Here is a 20,561-nt window from a genome sequence, read left to right as displayed (position 1 = left end):
AGGCAGGACACCGTTATGCGGGAAGCCATGCATCCTATGCATTAAGGTGAAAAAACATCCGATGGTACCGCCCCCCCCCCCCCCCCCGAACCTCCGTTTTACTTACCTGACCCCTCGAATGTCCCGCGCGCGTCCATGCGATGATCTTCGGTTCCCAGCCTGGCCATTGATTGGCTAGACTGGACGGATTGATAGCAGCGCAGCCCCAGCGGATGACGTGGCATCGGGGCCGAGTGATACAGTCGGCGACTATGCCCGCCGCTGTATCACGGCAGCGCGCTCGCAAAAGCTTTTCACCATGCGAGCTCATTTGCATGAAGGTAGAAAGCTTTTGCGAGGAGGAGCCGAGACAGCCGCCGAGGGACCCCAGAAGACAGGGTTAGGGGACACTCTGTGCAAAACGAGCTGTACAGTGGAGGTAAGTATAACATGTTTGTTATTTAAAAAAAAAAAAAAAATCTGCCTTTAGTGACCCTTTAAGGTAAGTTTTGTCCTTCAACCTCACAATCTATGTATTTAATGCTTGCTATTTTTTTTCTTTTTAATCAGTCCCTAATTAACATGTTTGTAATATCCTGTGAATGTTCCCTTTGTCCCCATGCATGCTGTAAGCTTTTTATGCTTCTTTTTTGGCCTACATGCATATTTCCAATAGCCAACCTCTCCAACATACTATCCTGGGCCCAAACACACCTAGCCTAGTCACTTCCCAATGTATTTTGTCTGCTCCATTGTAGTGCTCCATTTGGTGTCTCCCTATATCCCCAAGTATTTTGTCTGTTCCATTGTAGTCCTTGCCCAACCCCCCCCCAAATGTGTGTATTTTAAAATTGTTGTTGAATTCAGATAGAGTGCTAGGTCCTTTTTTTTGAAGTCCCCAACTCATCTTGAACCCCCCTCCCCAAAAACATTCACTTTTTGGGCCATCAAAGGTGGTGATGAATCTGATTAGTGATCCATTATTTTTTTTGGCTCTTTAAATACTCCTTCAAATTAATGATATCCTGTTGTTTTTGGCAAGAATGTTTTTGGCTAATCTGATTGCAATGTTTGTTTGAAATTTTTTTTTCTCTACAGTTCCCCATCACACCACAGGAATGGCAGACTGTGGCATCGGACTTTGTGCAGCGTTGGAACTTTCCAAACTGTGGAGGAGCCATTGATGGCAAGCACGTTTGCATCGTGCCACCACCCCGTTCGGGATCCCATTACTTTAATTATAAAGGGTTCCACAGTGTAGTGCTGATGGCGGTGGTGTCGGCCACTTATGAATTTTTATTTATTGACATGGGGAAAAATGGGCGGATGTCGGATGGCAGGGTCTTTGCCCAGACCGAGTTCACCCAACGGCTTCAGTTAGATGACCTGGGATTGCCACCTGCAGAAAACAATGAAGATGGGCTGCAGTTTGTCTTCGTTGCTGATGAGGCGTTTGCCTTGGGTCCCCACCTCATGAGGCCTTTTCCCCAACGTACCCTCACCCCTGAGAGGAGGGTTTTTAATTATCGGCTGGCCAGAGCCAGGAGGGTGATCGAGAACGCCTTTGGCATCATGGCCAGCCGGTTCAGATTATTTCTTACTGCCATCAAATGGAATGGAACCATGTGATTGTTTGCTGTTGCATCTTGCACAACTATTTGAAGAGACATTCCTCTAATTACCTTACACTTGTGCCTGATGAGGCCTTTGACCATGTTCCAGTGGCGGCCCGTGAGGCTAGCCCTACAGATTGGGGCCCCCAAAGCACCTGTGCTACGTTATGTAGAATATTTTATGGGTAGAGGGGCCATTCCAATGCCTGATCTTGGCTGAAATAAAAAAAATGTTTTGAAAGAAAAAGTCTGTTATTTTTCTTAGTTTGATTGTTTTGTAATTTGGGTTTATTTTATCTTTCTCCTAGGTTATCCTAGTGCCATGTGTATTTTCCTTTACTAAATACCCATCATTGTCAATGTAAACACCACAAATATTAATTTGTTCTTTTAGGCAGCATTGATATAAAAAGAAGCCACACATTGTTGAGTATCCCAAAATTTTTATTGGTTCACATTTTAAATGTGTCATATTTTTTTCTGGTTTTATTTTATTTTTTATTTATTGTTTAAATATATATTTTTTTGGTTAGAAATATTTTTAGATATAAAAATTTGTTTTTATTATTTTTAGTCCAAAAATATCTTGTATAAAAGTTTTTTTTATTCCAAAAATATCTTGTATAACATTTTTTTTTTTTATATAGAATCCCAACAACTATTTTTTTCGTGTTAAAACGCATGAACAATGATCAACTTTTTAGCATGTCATTGTTCATGCGTTTTAGCAAGAAAAATTCAGATTCCACTTAAAAAAATTTTTTAAAATGCACATAAAAACACATAAAACATTTCCAAAAAACGTAAAAGTATCAAACTTTTTTTTTTTTAACCCTCCCCAGAACATCCATCAAATTTTGTTTTTTCCCTCATCTGCCCCAAACATGTGTTGATGTCCTCTATATCAGCCCAACAGGCCATCACCTCGCCAATTAACAGTTGGGCGCTGTATGTGTCCAAGCCATCCCCAGCCCGAAAAGCTCCTGAAATTTGGAAACACACCATGTATTATAAATATGCAGGCCTACATCTATTACATGAAGCTGTAGTGTATGACACTGACCTGTTGTGGTGCCACTTTCTCCTTCCTCCACATCCCGCGGGGGTGGGGCTTGGGTAGGAGGTGTGGGGTTTATCTGTTTCTGTCTGGAAGCTCGTTCGCGCCCTATGAGATTGTAAAAAAGGGATACATGAGTCAAAAAGATTAGAGGCCTGAAAGAGGAATATGAATCATTCTTTTTGTAAGTGTGGTACAATTGTCTTTTTTTACAATCCTTCAAAGCTGAACACAGGATTGCATCCATTACCAAAGCTGCTACAGTTCTCTATCTTTGGTCAAGTTTCCTACATGGAAACCAACCAAGTATCCACTGCAGGGCTCAAGTCCTGAGGGAAAGCGTGGGAACGGAGTCCCTGCCCTTTTTTCACAGCAGGAACGCAGTTCCCTTTGCAGAACTAGAGCAGCCTCGAGCACCCGAGCCAATTATTTACTAAGCGGCGATGCTCGAGTCACTGTCAGAGGCAGGCGAACCTTAGTAATCCTTTATGTTACTGGCTGCTTCCTGTATATGGATTCATTGGGTAGTGTGCAGGTATTGCGTCACTTTCTCGATGCCGCAATGTCTCCTGGGAGCTTTTGTCATTGGTCCCAGGAGACATTGCGGAGGTCTGCCATGAGTTATCGCAGGATTTAGAAAGAACTTTCTTAAAGTTCTTTCTAAATCCCGCGATAACTTGCGGCAGACCTCTGCAATGTCTCCTGGGAACAATGACAAAAGCTCCCAGGAGACATCTAGCTAGTGACGGAATACCCGCACACTACCTGATGAATCCATATACAGGAAGCGGCCAGTAACATAAAGGATTACTAAGGTACAGTGGATCGAAAAAAAAAACAAAAAAAATGCGGTTTAGTAATTATGCATATGAGCATATCATTTTTTTTTTTGGTGGGGGAGTGGATCTTGGGTGGGAGTTGCCACACTTTTTTTCCCCAGGACTTGAACCCTGATCCACTGGATCACCTGTATGTGACACCCTAAATAGGTTGTTCTTGTGGCCCACACTTGTGCTGAGTCCACATGTGTAACCAACTGCTGAGCATACTCTCCTTACTGTATATTGAATTCAGTTTGATTAGTTAAATCTAGTTAAGAACACATCTACACAAAAAAAAACAAGTGTTCTCACATAAATAGTTCAAGATGTCAACTTTCATGTTTGTGGGCACAATAATTGGTCGTATCAGTCGTCGTTCATTCACTCACTAATAATAAAATACGATATTTTTGTCTGATACAGTGTTAACTCCATTTGTCCATGCCTAAATAGGCATGATGAAATTTAAAAAACACTGTATCGGACAAAAAGATCGGATTTTATTATTCGTGAGCGAATGAACGACGACTCACCTGACCAATTATTGTGCCCACAAACATGAAACTTGAGACATCTTGAACTGTATGTACTACATGAAAGAAAAAGCACATGCAGAACAATGATAATAAAATACTAATCTGAGTACACAGGAAAATTACTTACTTTTTCTAATGAGTCTTTTAATCTTCTGGAATTCCTCAGGGCTCCCTCAATTTTAGGTCAGACCATCTTTTGCGGAGCTGTTCTTTTGATCTGCGCACCCCAAATTTTTGGTAGAGACTTTTCACCACTTTGTCCATGATTTGGGCCTTCACCTTATTCGGATATTTGTATGGGCCATGTTTACCATCATAATCCTCCCTCCTCAATATTGCCACCATTTCCACCATCTCCTCAAACGCCATATTTGTGGCCTTGTATCTCCTGGTCGTGGATTTTGGTGTGTGGTACCGCCTGGCTTCGCTCCTGGCTTGAGGTTGCCACTTGCCGAGTGTCCTCCATGTTGTATTGCACTAGATGACCGAGAAGGGGCGGGGAAAGTACTAGAATGAACATCAGGGGCGGGGAAACATGCAGAGCTTCACGCATGCACAGTGTATAAAGGGATACCGCATGAGTGAAAACGTCATTCACAGTCTGTGGAAGAAGGCAGAAGAACCGACCGTGTACAACGACGGTACGTAACATGATTTTGGACTTTAGTGATCAGTGGATGAGTTTGTGGCCTATATATGGTGAGAAAGCTTATTAGTAGAGGCTTGACTGACATTAGCTTTTTTTGATTGATTTTGACTTGCAGAAATAATGGAAGCCTTCAAAGACAAAGAATTTTTTACAAAATTTGTTCAAAGGTGGAGGGATCTCCCTATATTGTGGCAAACTAAAAGCCCGCTTAATAAAAACAAAGAGGCCAGGAAGCAAGAACTGGAGACCCTGCTTGTTTTTGTAAAGACAAGGATCCCCACAGCAACAGTCAAGACTGTGAAAAAAAAATTTGCGACCATTAGGGGCACCTACAGGACTCAACGAACACAAGTCCTGAGCTCTATGAGGTCTGGAGCTTCTGCTGACAGTATCTATAGGCCGAACCTGTGGTACTATAGTCAGCTCCACCTGGAGTCCAGGACATCCCTTTCGACCCTCCCCCCCAGAGGGAGCTCCAGACTTCCCTGCAGTCAACCCTTCAGCCTTCCCTGCAGGCAAGAGCAGCCATCCTCAGAGGAAGAGCCAGAGTTCCTGGAGGAGCCTGATTGTGACCCATGGAGCCAGGTATTGCATTTTGCTAACAATTTTTGGGAATAAAAGTATAATGATGTCAAATTGATGTTACTAGTGCTCAAAATTTAAAAGGATTGAACAAAAAGTGTTGGACATATCAATAGACAGTAGTGGCCAAACATGATGGGGACAAGATTGAAAAATGCTGGGGTCAGAATGATTGTCTGTAATCAGGGACGCCATTAGGGGGGTACAGGCAGTACACCTGTAAGGGGCCCGAAGGTCTCCAGGGCCCTGGATGGCAAACCCCTTTTTTTACATTTTATATATATTTCCATAATTTTTTTTGTAAAGGCCCCCTAGCTTCTTAATTTCAGGCGGCATCACCCCCCCGCTACAGGGGGCCCATGCCTGAAGCTGTGTAAGGGGCCCCATAATTCATGATGGCGGCCCTGTCTGTAATATATATTAGCATTTAATTTGCATCTGTCATGAGTTGAAAAATGTGTGTGATTTATGAAGACAACAAATAAACTATGTACCTTTTTTTATACACAGACAGAGCAAAGCCAGGAGGAGGCAGGGCCCACAGGGAGCCAGGAGGAGGCAGGGCCCACAGGGAGCCAGGAGGAGGCAGGGCCCACTGCAAGACAGGAGGCGGCAGAGCCCACTGGGAGCCAGGGGGAGGCAGGCCCCAGTGGGAGACAGGAGGCATGGCGTGATACCATCTTGCAGATTCCTCCTTTCCGCACTCCCGCGAAAAGGGCCAGGAGGCTTCTTCAAATGGAGGAGGGGACCCAGGCCCTGATTTGCGAAGTAACTGCGGCCCTCTGAGAGCCCCCCAGCGCAGAAGAGGGTTTTGCAGCGCTCATCGCAAGCAAGCTCCAGAATCTGGAGAGGGGCCAGCGTGTGCGCTGTGAAACCCTCATCTTTAAGGCAGTAAACCTGGCCATGTAGGGGAAGCTCGATGACGACACCGACATTGTGCGGATCGCTCCTCCTGTCCTTGCTGCTCCTCCTGCTCCTAGTCCTGCTCCTGCTCCTCTTCCTGAGCCTGCTCTTGGTTCTGCTCCTGGCACAACCTCGCCTCCAGGAACCCAGCCTCCGAGGACTCGGTGTACAGGGAAGACTGCAGGGAAGAAGACAAGCAAATCAAAGAGATGAGAGATGTGATGCCCCTAATGGTCGCAATTTTTTGGATCACATCCTTGTTTGTTTGCTGTGGGGATCTGCGTCTTTACAAATGCAAGCAGGCTCTCCAGTGCTGCCTTCCTGGCTTCTTTGTTTTTATTAACTGAGCTTTTTGTTTGCCATCAGCCTTTATTTTCTATTACTTTTACACCAGAATAAATGGATTTTTTGTTTGCTGACAAAACTTGACCATGTGTTTTTATTAAAAATAGAGAGATTGCTAGTGAGTAGGCAGGGACATTTAAAAAAATAAAAAAATTTAATTAACAAGGGACACTAACCTCCTTGTGGGTAAATTATACTAAATAATAATGTTGTTGTGGTAACTTGACACACTCCAAAAAAAATAAATAAATGGAAAGCAGTCTAAAATATTATCCAATTAATAACCAAAAAATAAGAGCTCCATTAAAAGATTTTAAATATGCAGAATATTTTTTAGACCGACATCTGGCTTAAAAAAAAAAAACAATAATATTCATGAGATAACAATAAATAATAAAGTAACAAGCTTGTCATAACTATGTATCAGCAGCATATCAGCAGCAAAAGATTTGGATTAGTGTAGCATTAAAAAAAAGAAAAGAATGCGCTGCATTACACAATGCAATCATTTCAAACATAACGAATGTGCTATCTCTATTCTGAATGCTACTTTTACCAGAAAGAGCGCTCCCATCTCATAACTTGCTTCTGAGCATGCGCAGGTTTTTTACATCGATTTAGCCCACACACGATAATTTTTTACAACCCGAAAAACGACATAGTTTAAAACGTTGTTAAAAAATGCAGCATGTTCGAATTATTTTTTTGACGTTTTTTCAGAACCCGAAAAATGATGTGAAGCCCACACACGATCGTTTTAAATGACATTTTTTAAAAACGTTGTTTTTTTGATGCCGAAAAACGATCGTGTGTACGCGGCATTAGAATTCATAAATAGTAACCATCATACCATTATGGCCATGGTTGCCAACTCCAATATAATGGCATGTCCTCCCAGCTCCACAACACCAATAAGCCCTTAAAAAAAAAACAGACAAATGTGTCAGTAAGCGTCCAATACATGTTTTTGTTCAGTTACTTACTAACAATAACCATATGATTCAAGGTGCATTCAGACGGAGACGGGTTTAAGTCAACTGGGTCCTCTTGTCCCCCCTGCTTACTGCCAATGCTGGACTGCACTCACACTGGACTTTAGAGGGGTTCTAAAGGCAGAAGTTTATTTATTTTTCATCTTAATGCATTCTATGCATTATGATGAAAAGGCAGAGTTTGCAGCAGCCCCCCTCAGCTCCCCTAATACTTAGCCGAAGGCCCATCTCGATCCAGCGATGTTGTATGAGAGCCATGACGTCTGGGGACTATCCATCCTTATTGACTGAGACAGCAGTGAAACTCCATTGGCCCTCGTTGCTGGCAAAGTCAGTGAGCCAATGAGGAGAGGGGGTGGGGCTGACCTGCGGCTCCATGTCTGAATGGACACACAGAGCAGTGACTCGACTCAGGCAAACTGCTTGCTGTGGGGGCACTCAGCAGGAGGGAGGGGCCAGGAGTGCCGACAAGGGACCCGAGAGGAGGAGGATCTGGGCTGCTCTGTGCAAAACCACTGCACAGGGAAGGTAAGTATGCCATGTTTGCTATTTTTAAGCAAAACACAAAGACTTTATTATCACTATAAGCAAGTGATCTCAGGCACACTTACATCATCAATATGTGACTGTTTATGTTTATGATGTGTGAAGGCAATCTTCCTGCCAGAACACACTGTTTAGGCTGAGATATGTTCATATTTCTGTGCAGTTGAATTCTCTGCCATAGCTCCCTCTGTATGCACCAAGAAAAGTTATTTTCTGTGCAGTGCAGCAGCTGAGAATTGATGCCTTCACACAGCAAATGGAGTTGATGTGTTTCATATTTTGCTTGTGCCTTTGGAACTGTTTTGCCATTGGTGACACTAAACCATCTCACCTTCATACCTCCAACTTTTTGACATAGGACACCTATTAGCAAAAATATGGAAGCATAGGTCACCCCCCCCCCCCCCTCGTCATGCCCCCTTAAAGTAAAATGATACAAAAAAAATAGTGATTAGTTAAACCCACAAGTTTTTTTTATTTAACCACTGTTATTCCTTTATACTGGCTTTTGAAATGTAAATCTTTTAGCAATGGGAAACACTTTTATGAAAGATAAAAAGTGCATTTTATATACAACTATATAGATTAGACCAAAACGAGGGACATGTGCAGTTAGTTTTGAATTAAAATTCAGATGAATTTTCGAATTCAAAAGCGTTTAGAATTTGAATTTCGTGCAAATAATTTTTTCGTCATTTCAGATTTGTTTCAATTCTGTACTATTCTAATGCCGAAATTCAGAAACATATGAATTTCCGCATTAGAATAGTACCGAATTGAAACAATATCAAAATGATGAAATTCAGACAAAATTCTAATGGTTTTCCAAATTCCAAAGAGAATTAAATAAAGGAATAGAAAATAAAATAAAGAAAATAAAGTAATAGAATAAAAAAAATGATATTCCTTTATTTTCTAGTCTATTTTATTCTTTTTAGAAATTGGAAAACTATTCAAATTCGAAAACTATTCGAAAACTTTTCAAATTCGATTTGAAAACTTTTTGAATTAGATTAAAAAACTTTTTGAATCAATTTGAAAATGAATAAACGAAAAGGAATTCCAAAAAACAAAAAAAAACAAAAACAAATGAAACAAATTTAGCTAAACAGTTTAATGTAAATAACAAAACGTTCTGCACATGTCTAATATACTACCACTCTGTTACTACACCTTATTAGATATAGTTAATGAGCTCTGACTGCCGGTGAAGACCCTCAGATCTGCAATGGAGACATTCTGTCATTGCTGCTTAAAGTACCCTCATACCATCTTTGTTAAACCTTTTATCCTAATGAGAGATGAAGTTAAACAGGCCGGCCTGGGTTTTCTTTCTAGAAGTATTGTCAGAATTTATGCTTGCTTATCCTTTCAGGTTATGTCCACGTGGTACTCCATTGTACATATGTAATATATATCATTCTGTTTGCCAACTGTTTTAATTGGCATTTCAGAGGAATCATTCTGTTGAGTTTGCGCTGTTATTCAAGCCTCAGTTGAACCATTACCTCCTTTGTACAACAATACCTTATCTGAAGTATTCCAGTAAACGTTATAGATAGAATATAATCATATTAATCATAGTGTTGTCTTATTACTTAAAGCTGCTGCAAAGATGTCTGAACCCAGAGTGTCAGGTGGGTTGGAATGTTTACAGGGTCACGGCAATGCAGATGAGCAGGTAAATCCAAGCAGGGGGCCGTGCTACAGTTTATATCTAAAAAAAATATCCTTTGATCTGAGGTTTAACGGTTTAAAAAAACTCTATAGCGCCTGCAATACGCCCTCAGTGTGAAATGGGTCTAAATGTCCCAACATGCAGGGAATGCTAACTGTCACATTTGCTTGTGCTGGTAACCAAACTGTCAAACCATAAAATGGCGGTTGTCACAACTGATCACATGTGCAGCACCATAGCAGTTGTAGTTCAAACAGACGCTAATATGGCAGCTTTCTTTGCTGAACAGGGTAGGAGGGTTTAGTTCCACTTTAATTTTGGTTTGGTAAGTAATTCATATTTTGTGGATACAAGGGCTGCAGAAAGTGTGTGCAGTGCATACAGTGATTTGGCTCAGACTCTATTTAAAGGCTAAGTTCTCCTTTGGGAAAAAAAATAATAACATTTGCGTATTTTTGCAGGAAAGGGTTGTGCATTTATTATCTTTCCCATAGGAGCCTCCAAATAATTGCACCCACAATCAGTGGATCGCAGGCGCAATGACAGGCTCTTGCACAGCCCTCCTTCAGCTTTCAGTTAGAAAGATGGAGTAGGTGTGAATGGACAGACTACAAGTGTGCTGATCAGCACACCTGTAGTCCATTGAGAACAACAAGCCATCTGCTGCCGTGGAAGATGGGACCTGTAATTTCTTTATTCAAAGATGTGAATGAATGACAGGCAGTGCGAGCAGAGCTCCGCACATCCACGCTAATTTTACATGTGAAAGACGCTGCAGGGGAGAGGAAACATCAGAAGAGTGCTCAGAGCGTGAGGGAAATGGGGTGCTGTACAATACAGTTGTAACATGTAACATGTTCTCATGCCATGTACACACAATCGTTTTTTCCGATGAAAAATGTCAGATGGACTTTTTTCATCGAAAAAAAAACGATCATGTGTGGGCCCCATTGGACTTTTTTCCATCAGTGTAAAAAATTTTTTTTCCGATGGAAATAAAACCCATATGAAATTCCGATCGTCTGTGTGGAATTCCATCAGAGAAAAATCCACGCATGCTTAGAATCAAGTCGACGCATGCTCGGAAGCATTGAACTTCATTTTTCTCGGCTCATCGTAGTGTTTTACATCACCGTGTTTTGGACAGTCAGAATTTAGTCTGACAGTGTGTAGGCAAGACTGATAAAAGTCAGCTTCATCGGAATTCTGACGGAAAATTCCATCAGATTTTATTCCATCGGAAATACGATCGTGTGTACGCAGCATAAGAGTTTAATTTAGCCTTTAATGTGATACTAAAGCCAAACAATTTTTTACCTAAATGCATTCTCTGCATTACGGTAAAAAATGCTCCATTACCTGTCTTTTGACACTTACCTGGCTCTATGTCACTACTCCAGTACTGTCTCCGGCTTCAGCACTGTTCTCTTGACTTCATGCTTTCACAGGAGTAACCGAGGGCAACAGAGACAAAGGCTCCATCTGCCTTCAGTCAAACTCCTGTAAGAAGGGAGTGGGGATGTGATTTACTGGCACTGTGGAGGATTGCACATGCGCAGGTTCCTCCATAGCACCTGGCTTGCTACAGGAGGCACCCCCAGGAAGCATGAGCAGACAGCGCTGGTGGGAACTGCCAGAAGGAGGATAAAATTGACCTTTATAATTTTTTTATTTAGGAAAATAGTCTTTAGTATCACTTTACTGATTCCCCTTAGGCTACTTGCACTGATATGCATGATCTAGCCACCCCCAATGCCACAGGGATGGACTCTTACATGTGCCTTAGGTCTTTTTTAGGTCGGCAGCACAATCATTTGTGGCATGGGTGGCACTGTCAGCAAGTAGCACATGCGTTATGGCATTAGCATCATGGGTGGCACTGTCTGCAGCACATTACGATATTGGCGGCATGGGTGGCACTGTCTCTGCAGGCAGCACATGCATTATGGGCCAGTGCCACCCATGCTGCCAATGCCATATTGTGCTGCAGACAGTGCCACCCATGACACTAATGCAATAACACATGTGCTACCTGCTTACAGTGCTGCCAATGCCATATTGTGCTGCAGACAGTGCCACCCATGCCGCCAATGGCATAATGCCATTAGCAGCATAGGTGGCATTGTCTCTGCAGGCAGCACATGTGTTTTGGCATTAGCGGCATGGGTGGCATTGTCTCTGCAGGCAGCACATGCATTATGGCCCATAACGCATGTGCTACCTGCAGACAGTGCCACCCATGCTGCCAATGCCATGATGTATAGATGCTGGCTGCTGCAGTAGAAGTAGATCTTAAATCCTCCTCCCCCAAGCAAGCACACATGACACACCTGTGTTAGATGGCCGGCCCCCAGGAGTCACTTCCTCCCTGGACTGGAGTGGCCACACAAACTATTCCAGTCAAATGGCAGCTGCTTCTTCTGCCGCCGCCGCCGCTCGCCTCACTGCTTCTCTCACACGGAGGGAGAGAAATCATTGCACAGCGTGCCAGGAAAGGCAATATAGAGGATGCGCTGTCTGTGACTTTAGCCAGCATGAGGAGCGGGCGTGGGAGAATGCCACTTTCGTACCCGAAATAGAAGAAATAGTCCCTCCCCCTGCAGCCACATACTAGCACATTGAAGTTACAGTGCTATCAAGAAAAGAAAAAACATAAAAAGAAAGCGGTGCCTGGGCTGGTGGATTTTTTTTTTACATTAATTAGCTATCTGTTTAGGTTGCCCGGGCCCCCCTGCTGGCCGGGCCCAGTACAACAGGGCCAGTTGTACTGGCCTATCAGTGGCCCTGGTCAGCACTATTAGAACACTAGCAAGGACAAGCAAGTTTAGTAACTGAAGTCAATATGAAATTCAAAAGGGAGCCAAATCATTGAGTTAAAGGGGTTGTAAAGGTTTATTTTTTATTTATTTTTTAAATAACAAACATGTTATACTTACCTCCACTGTGCAGCTTGTTTTGCAAAGAGTGGCACCGATCCTGCTGTTCTGGGGTCCCTCGGCGGCTCTCGTGGCTCCTCCCTGCAATAGATAACCCCCTCTGGGAAGCTCTATCCCAAGGGGGTTACCTTGCGGGCGCTTTCCCATGTCAAACACTCGAAGCCCATAGACGCCGAGTGTATGACTCGCCCCCGCCCCCTGGCGGCCGCGTCATTGTATTTGACTGACAGCAGCTTGAGCCAATGGCTATGCTGCCATCAATCTATCCAATCAACGGTGAGACTCCGTGGAGAAGAGGACGCCGGAGGACGCGTAGAGCAGGTGAACTGGCTCAGGTAAGAAAAAATGGGGGGCTGGGGGGCCTAGGATGCGTTAAGGTGAGAAAACACGAACCTTTACAGCCCCTTTAAGAAATCAGTCTGAGATTCATACGGTGCCCTAAATAGAAAACTGAACTGATCAGGATGCACACTGATTATCTCTTGACCAAGTACCTGCAGGTGGAACTTATACAGGGCCATTTGAAGGAATTTGTGGGCCCCAAGCAAAATGGACATGGAGGCCCCCCAAACCCCCCCCCCCGCACGTAAAGCCTACAGGAAACACAGCATAAAGATACAGTTTAAGTTCAACCACACTTTATATAAATAAAAAAGGTTTACAGTGCAAATACTTGTTGCATATACTGTGCATAAAATTTGAACATTTTCAACAGTTGAATTTTTTTTTTACTCTCCCATGTTCTTTTTTCTCCTCCCCCTACCGTACTGTGTGGCAGGAGATTCAGTTTCCTGTTCCCGGCCGCACTGAAAGGAAGTGAGCACTCAGTGTTCACTTCCTGTCAGTCCGGCCGGGGACAGGAAAGTGAATCTTCTGTACCGTGTGGTACCCGGCCGGACTGACAGGAGGAAGGAAGGAAGAGGAGCTCGGCCACGCTACAGGGAAGGGGAAGACAGAAGGAGAGGCGGCAGTGCTGTAGCCGCCAGAGGCTCTCTATAGAGCGCTCAGGCGGCTGCAGCATTTATAGGAAGCGCAGCAAGGGCCCTGCTTGGGGCCCCAGGCCAGCTCGGGGCCCCAACCAATTGCTTGGTTTGCTTGTCTTGTCGTGACAGGCCTGAACCTATAAAGAGGAACATTGCATCAAGAGTCAGTAAAACAAGCCAAAGTGTGTCAGGAAGGAAAGAAAGAAATTGCACATTCGATGCTATGGATACTAGGCATTGAATTTATGTGCATATGTTCCTTTGTATATAATTTTTTGCCAATTGACATTTTTATATGTATATTCATTATCCCTTTCTTTAATCGCCCCTCTTTTATTATGTTGATATGAACCTTTTATTAGGTTCGTCGGGTGTCATGTGCCTGGAAATTATTTCGGCACACACATATATAAGGGAGATAATAATAATTATACAACTATATACATATTGGAACGCTCACATCGCTATATGTGTGCATTTTTCACTCGCACACCTACAGGGTCATAGCTATTTGCCATTCCTATTACTATCCATTACAACATATTTCATTATACTTCATCACATCTACATTCATACCCTTTTGTGTTTTAATGTTATAACACCATAATGCCGCGTACACACGATCGGTCCATCCGATGAGAATGGTCTGATGGACCGTTTTCATCGATCCAAACCGAACGTGTGTTTGCGCCATCGGTTATATAACCATTGGTTAAAAAAAGCCAACTTGTTTTAAATTTAACCGATGGATTCCTAACCGATGGGAAAAAAACGATCGTTAGTAGGCACAGCCATCGGTTAAAAATCCACGCATGCTCAGAATCAAGTCGATGCATGCTTGGAAGCATTGAACTTCGTTTTTTTCAGCACGTCGTTGTGTTTTACGTCACCGCGTTTTGACACGATCTTTTTTTTTAACTGATGGTGTGTAGGCGCGACGGACCATCAGTCAGTTTCATCGGTTAACCGATGAAACCGGTCCATCGGTCCATTCTCATCGGATGGACCGATCGTGTGTACGCGGCATTATAGTTTTCATGTCACAATATTTGTGCCACTTAATTGTCCTTTTACATGATTTACATAAAACATAAAATATATAAAGCACAAAAACTAAAATATATAAAATATAAATAATATTTATTCACACATCACATTCACTCTTTTTTTCACTTTTTATTACATCACACTAGAAATGTTTTTAACATTTCCAATATTTTTATGTATTTTAGGTGGTAACTGGTCATCTATATATATACACATCACACAATAATTTTTATTAGGTCCTGGAAGCGAACAAAATTCACTAGTAGTTTTTTCACTGCTCAATTTTCACTCTCATTTTTATCCCCTACACATTATGCATTTTCACTATAAAATCGCATCACAAAGGGCATTTTTATTTATCTATTTATTTATTTATTTATTTATTTACTTATTAGTTAATGGGTGTGTATACACAGTTATTATAACAATAGTCTTTTATCACTAGACACACACATCTATCTAATCTAATTCAATCAAATTTTATTTTAATGCATTTTTTTAATACGGTTTCATTATATTTACAGATAAATTCATATAGTTTCAGCCATTTTATTTATATCTCGTTTTAAATATGAACTACATTTTTGTATCTATATGATTTTTTTACACAAGAAACATTTATTATATTAGTTTTTCATTTTACATTTTCCAATAATCCAGACATTTCGGGGTTAAATCTCAGTGATCTCTGAGACCTATTCACACACACACAGATGATTGTGGTTAGGGATTCAGATCTGGCAACCCCATTGGTTAATTACCGTATTTATCGGCGTATAACACTCACTTTTACCCCTTAAAATCAGGGGGAAATTGTGGGTGCGTGTTATACGCCAATATCACTTTCTTTTTTACAAACGGGGTGGGTGGGGATTGGGCGGTGGTGTCATGCCGGCCGTCCCGCCTCTCCTAGCCCTGGGACAGCCCACTTGCATACTATAAAGATTTAAAAAAATCACTGTCATAGCCCGCACATACCTCATTCTCCCTGTTCTTTCTGGCCACTCTGCTCCTCCAGCTCCTCCTCCCCTCCGAGTGTAGTTTAAGATTGGAGGAGGAGAGCAGTCACATGAAACAGAGTAGCGCGATCATGTGACCAGCCGGGAAGAACAGTGACAAAGTATGTACGAGTGACTGGCAGTGATTGTTTTAAAACTTTAAAATACACTGGAAGTGCTGACCCAGGAGACTGGGGGGTCTCCTGGGAGTGCAAGGGTGCTGTGCAATGTAAAGGAGCTGTGTACTGTGCAGGGGGAAAATGCTGTGTAATGTAAAGAGGAAAAAACAAGAAACCGCGCTAGTATCCTCCCACCCTCTAACCCCAGGCAGCAGCTGGCGTGCGATAACACAAAAGCAAAAATAAACAGAAAAAGCCGCGCCAAAAAACAGTCAGTTGAAATACACAGTCTCTGAGCTTGTGATTTTGTTCCGTAACTGATTAAAAACAGTTGTATGTTCACGAGGTAGGCAGATTAGACCCTGGCGAAAATACTTCATACGTTTTCACACCACCAAGTGACACATAAACAAAAGTGACCCTCCACCGGAAAGAAGAGCCCTTACTCGGACCGCACACCGCGAGTCCACTTGCAAGACGGCAAAGACTAAGTTATTTTCGCTAAATTTAGTCTTTGCCGTCTTGCAAGTGGACTCGTGGTGTGCGGTCCGAGTAAGGGCAAAGTTTTACCATATCAAAGATGGCGTTCCTGGACTCATGAGGCAGCCTTTCACAATAGGCAGTGGGTCTATTACTGATTTACTGCATGGCCCTACCCCCATTGACAACGTCCAATTAGTGACGAAACGCGTCTGGTAGGATCACGCAGTGACGTCACCACGCCAAGGAGTAGGGCTCCTGTATGCCGGCCGGCAATTTATACATATGCTGTTTTTTTACGCTTGCTTGTATGTTTTACCTTCTTTTTTAAAATAAAAGTATATGGTTATAGAGTTACGCTATGTGCGCCTCTTTTTTGGTTTATATCTGAAACGATTGGAGCTGACATCCATCACACTCAAAGGACAGGGGGCTCCGTGGTGGAAAACGTCCAAGGATCAAAGGCCTCGGCTGGGTTATAGCCATCTGCCTTAACTGCTTGCCTTCTGGTAAGCGGCTCTTCTTTCCGGTGGAGGGTCACTTTTGTTTATGTGTCACTTGATGGTGTGAAAACGTATGAAGTATTTTCGCCAGGGTCTAATCTGCCTACCTCGTGAACATACAACTGTTTTTTAATCAATTACGGAACAAAATCACAAGCTCAGAGACGGCTTTTTCTGTTTATAATGTAAAGAGGAGCTACACAATGTGTGGGGATCTGTGCAATGTGCGGGGGGGGGGGGGCTTTGGTCTGTGTAATGTACAGTGGGGGGCTTTGGTCTGTGTAATGTACAGGGGGGCTTTGGTCTGTGTAATGTACAGTGGGGGGCTTTGGTCTGTGTAATGTACAGTGGGGGGCTTTGGTCTGTGTAATGTACAGGGGGGGGGGGCTTTGGTCTGTGTAATGTACAGGGGGGGGCTTTGGTCTGTGTAATGTACAGGGGGGGCTTTGGTCTGTGTAATGTACAGGGGGGGCTTTGGTCTGTGTAATGTGCAGGGTGCTGTGACTTGTAGTGCATTTTTCCTTTTTTAAATAAAGACAACCTTCAAGGTTTTTTGGAGTGCAGCTGTCCATATTTTCTTTTTCCAAAGAGTGTCAGGAAATACAGCAGATACAGTAGAGTTTAGTGAAAGAATCCATAGAATGTAGAAACTAACCTGCTAAAAAGCCTCCAATTTCAAAGCTCCACCATTCTATGCAAAGCATCAGCATGCTGGGGATAGCAAGGCGTAAGTATATATCCCACTCCTGAAAACAGTCTTTGGACCATCCTAAAAAGAGATTTTCAAAAACAGCAGGATAAGCATGTATATCTAAATAACTATAAACATTAATATACATTGAATATTTTAACAGCATTGTGTATTAGTCTCTTAGCCCTTTCTCTGCCAAATATGCAACCTTAAATTTATGCTAAACCCTAGGTTAAAAAATATATTCTATCCATTTATGTATGCTGAGCTCAAAAAAGTGCCCACTATTGCTCTCAGCCTCATCCAAATCTCAAAATTCCTTTTTTATTACTTCTGTATTTCAGCTTCCTAGGGAGGCTACATTCCTTCTCCATAGCCCCACTGTATGTAGGAATTTAGCCCTCTTGCTTGCTGCCAAGATAGACTATGGACTATGGATTAGGGATTATGTGAATTGTGGTGTACATAGAGCAGTGCATGTGTCCGCAATTATTCGCAATTATTCTGCACTGCTCATTTCAAACAGAGATCAGGGGAAAAGGAGAAGTTTGGTAGCTAATGGAGGAAGCCACATCATGACAGAAAAACACAGTAAGAAAGGATTTAATGAAAACATGGATTACAGAGCCATTAAGTAGCAGATGTGTATGGGTGATTTTTGGGGATTAGGGATATTGTTTAGCCCAGGTTCACACTGGGTACGATTTGCTTCGATTTGAGATGCGATTTCACATGTGAAATCGCATCTCAAAACGCCGGCATTTGCCGCCAATTGTCGGCAATGACACTGTCCTAATCGGTGCGACGCCGCATCTGCGGCGCTGCACCGATTTCAAAAAGTAGTTCCTGTACTACTTTTTGCGATTTCGGGCCGTGATTTACATAGACATCTGTGCAGAAACCTGCACAGATGTCTCTTAAATCGCGGCCGAAATCGGGACTGCCGGCGGGAGTGAAATCGCACGGCTTCACTCCCGCACCCCAGTGTGAACCAGGGCTTAGTGTCACTTTAAAGTGTACCTTGAAACTGTGGTTTTCTAATGCCAAACCAATTATTTATGTTTACGTAACCTTTGTTCCCCCAGCATTCTGTTTAGCTTCCAGGGAACATCTGTGCCATCAACCCAGTCCACTTTGTCCTAGCGAAGCCAGATCAAGCTTTTTTTTCTATATATGGATGCTGTAAAAGCCTTCACTAGAGTTGACTGGACCTTACCCTCACGTAAATGGGAAGTTGCCAACCCCCTTTCCAATAACAAAATTATATATATATATATACATATACACACACACAGCACAAGACAGGGCTGCCCACTCTCTCCATGCATTTTCATTCTCCCTTTGAAGCTCCTTTTTCATATGATTCATGTGAATACTATTATTATGGGTATCCAAAGTGGACACCACACCCATACAGTCTCTACCTCCCCCGATGATTTACTTTTATTTTTATTGCGTTATAACAAGAAATCTAATTGGTGCATACAAAACATACACAACATAGAGAACAAATACAATTACATAGCTAGACAATAGTAGTAGGCCATGCAGGACTTAATTAGTGCACCCAAAATTTCCAATAAAACAGACCTGACCCCCACCCCCCAGGTTTAGTCTGTCTGCTCATAATAGAGTGGTACCTTTAAATCATTTAATAGTGGTATCTCGAAAAAAAAAGCTCCAGTGTACTCTCCTACACACCAAAAATCTCCAGGGATCTGCAGGATACAGAGCAGGATACAGAGCCAGGGATCCAAATCAAAGTAGGATCATGGGGAGAAAGACCCATTAGTAACCCAGGTCAATAGGAAGTCTTCCCAGAAAAAAAAAACATATAAGGAATCGGTAATAAGGGCATCAACAATGACCCTTAGAACTCAGTAGTAAAATCCAGAAATTCCAGGTAACCCCTATGCTGAAAATGAAACCCCTGTTTTTACCACAAACTGTTAGATGGCACAATTTGGTTAGTTGCAGGATGGCTGGTAGGTTGAGCTGATTTTTCTTTGTTGTTGTGTAACCCCTATGCTGAAGTAGAGAAAGAAGACAGCTGGGTCTGTCATACCTTATAACATTTCTTCCCATAGCCCCAAGGCATACAGTACAGGGTCTTATAATACGGAATCATGGATTTAACTAGGCCTTTCCAATACGCCACTGTGGGGGCTACCGATTTTTTCCAATACAAAATGATGGTTTTGCATGCAGAAAACTGGAGGATATTTACTAGATTTCTATGGGCACAAAACCAAGTAGGCAGATAGCCACAGTCTGTGGAACAGGTACTGTCATTACTTCAGTAATACAATGAACTAACTGTGACCATAAGTTTTGGATCAGGGGGCAGTTCTAGACATGTGCATTTTGTTTCATTCCGAATCGAAATGCGCACAAATTTTTCATTATTCGGAAATTCGGATGCGTCAATAGTTATTATATTATAATAGAATTACAATAGTAACAAATTTAAACAAATCCAAAATAACGATTTGAATCGGAAATAAGCAGACGAAATTCAAATCAAAATTCGAAAATAATTCGAAAACCAATTTGAATGGAATTTGAAAAAAATAGAAATAAAATAGAATAAAAAATAATAAAGCAGTAAAAAAAGAATAGTAAAGAATAGAATGTAATGAAATAAAATAACATGACCTCATATTTCTATTCAAATAGTATAACTTTGAATTTGAGAATAGATTGGAAAATAAAATTCAAAACAATGGAAAATAAAATAGAAAAGAACAGAATAGAAAAATAATAGAAAAGAACAGAATAAAATATATCTATTTTTTTACCGCATTCAGTTTTTTTCTACCAAAATAGAAAAAGTAAACTATATACCGTATAACCATTTTCCGAAATTCTAATTTCATATAGAATGAAATTAAATATTTTAGTCTATTCTGTTCTATTGTTTTTCCAGTCTATTCTTTTCAATTCATTTCTATTCTAGACTGGAAAAACAATAGAACAGAATAGACTAACATATAATATATATTTGATTCTGTTCTATTGTTTTTTATTATATTCTAATCTTTTCAATTCTAAATCATTCGAATTTCAGAAGCCATCTTCCGAAATTCTAATTTCGTATAGAAAG

General features: G+C 41.8%; 1 protein-coding gene across 1 annotated transcript in view; it reads right to left on the bottom strand.

The window, feature by feature from the left end:
• Positions 1 to 20,561, bottom strand: part of LOC120926664 (multidrug and toxin extrusion protein 2-like) — a 209,983-nt gene that overhangs the window by 70,640 nt on the left and 118,782 nt on the right. The window contains exons 9-10 of the mRNA XM_040336788.1: positions 17,423 to 17,536; positions 7,336 to 7,403 (exon numbers count right to left, since the gene is read on the bottom strand). Of these exons, the coding sequence (XP_040192722.1) occupies positions 7,336 to 7,403; positions 17,423 to 17,536 (182 nt within the window). The remainder of the gene's footprint in view (positions 1 to 7,335; positions 7,404 to 17,422; positions 17,537 to 20,561) is intronic.

This window comes from Rana temporaria, chromosome 2, assembly GCF_905171775.1.
Source record: "Rana temporaria chromosome 2, aRanTem1.1, whole genome shotgun sequence".
NCBI classification, from domain to species: Eukaryota; Metazoa; Chordata; class Amphibia; order Anura; family Ranidae; genus Rana; species Rana temporaria.
The sequence above is the reverse complement of the archived record's forward strand: the minus strand, read 5'-3'. Positions and strand labels throughout refer to the sequence as shown.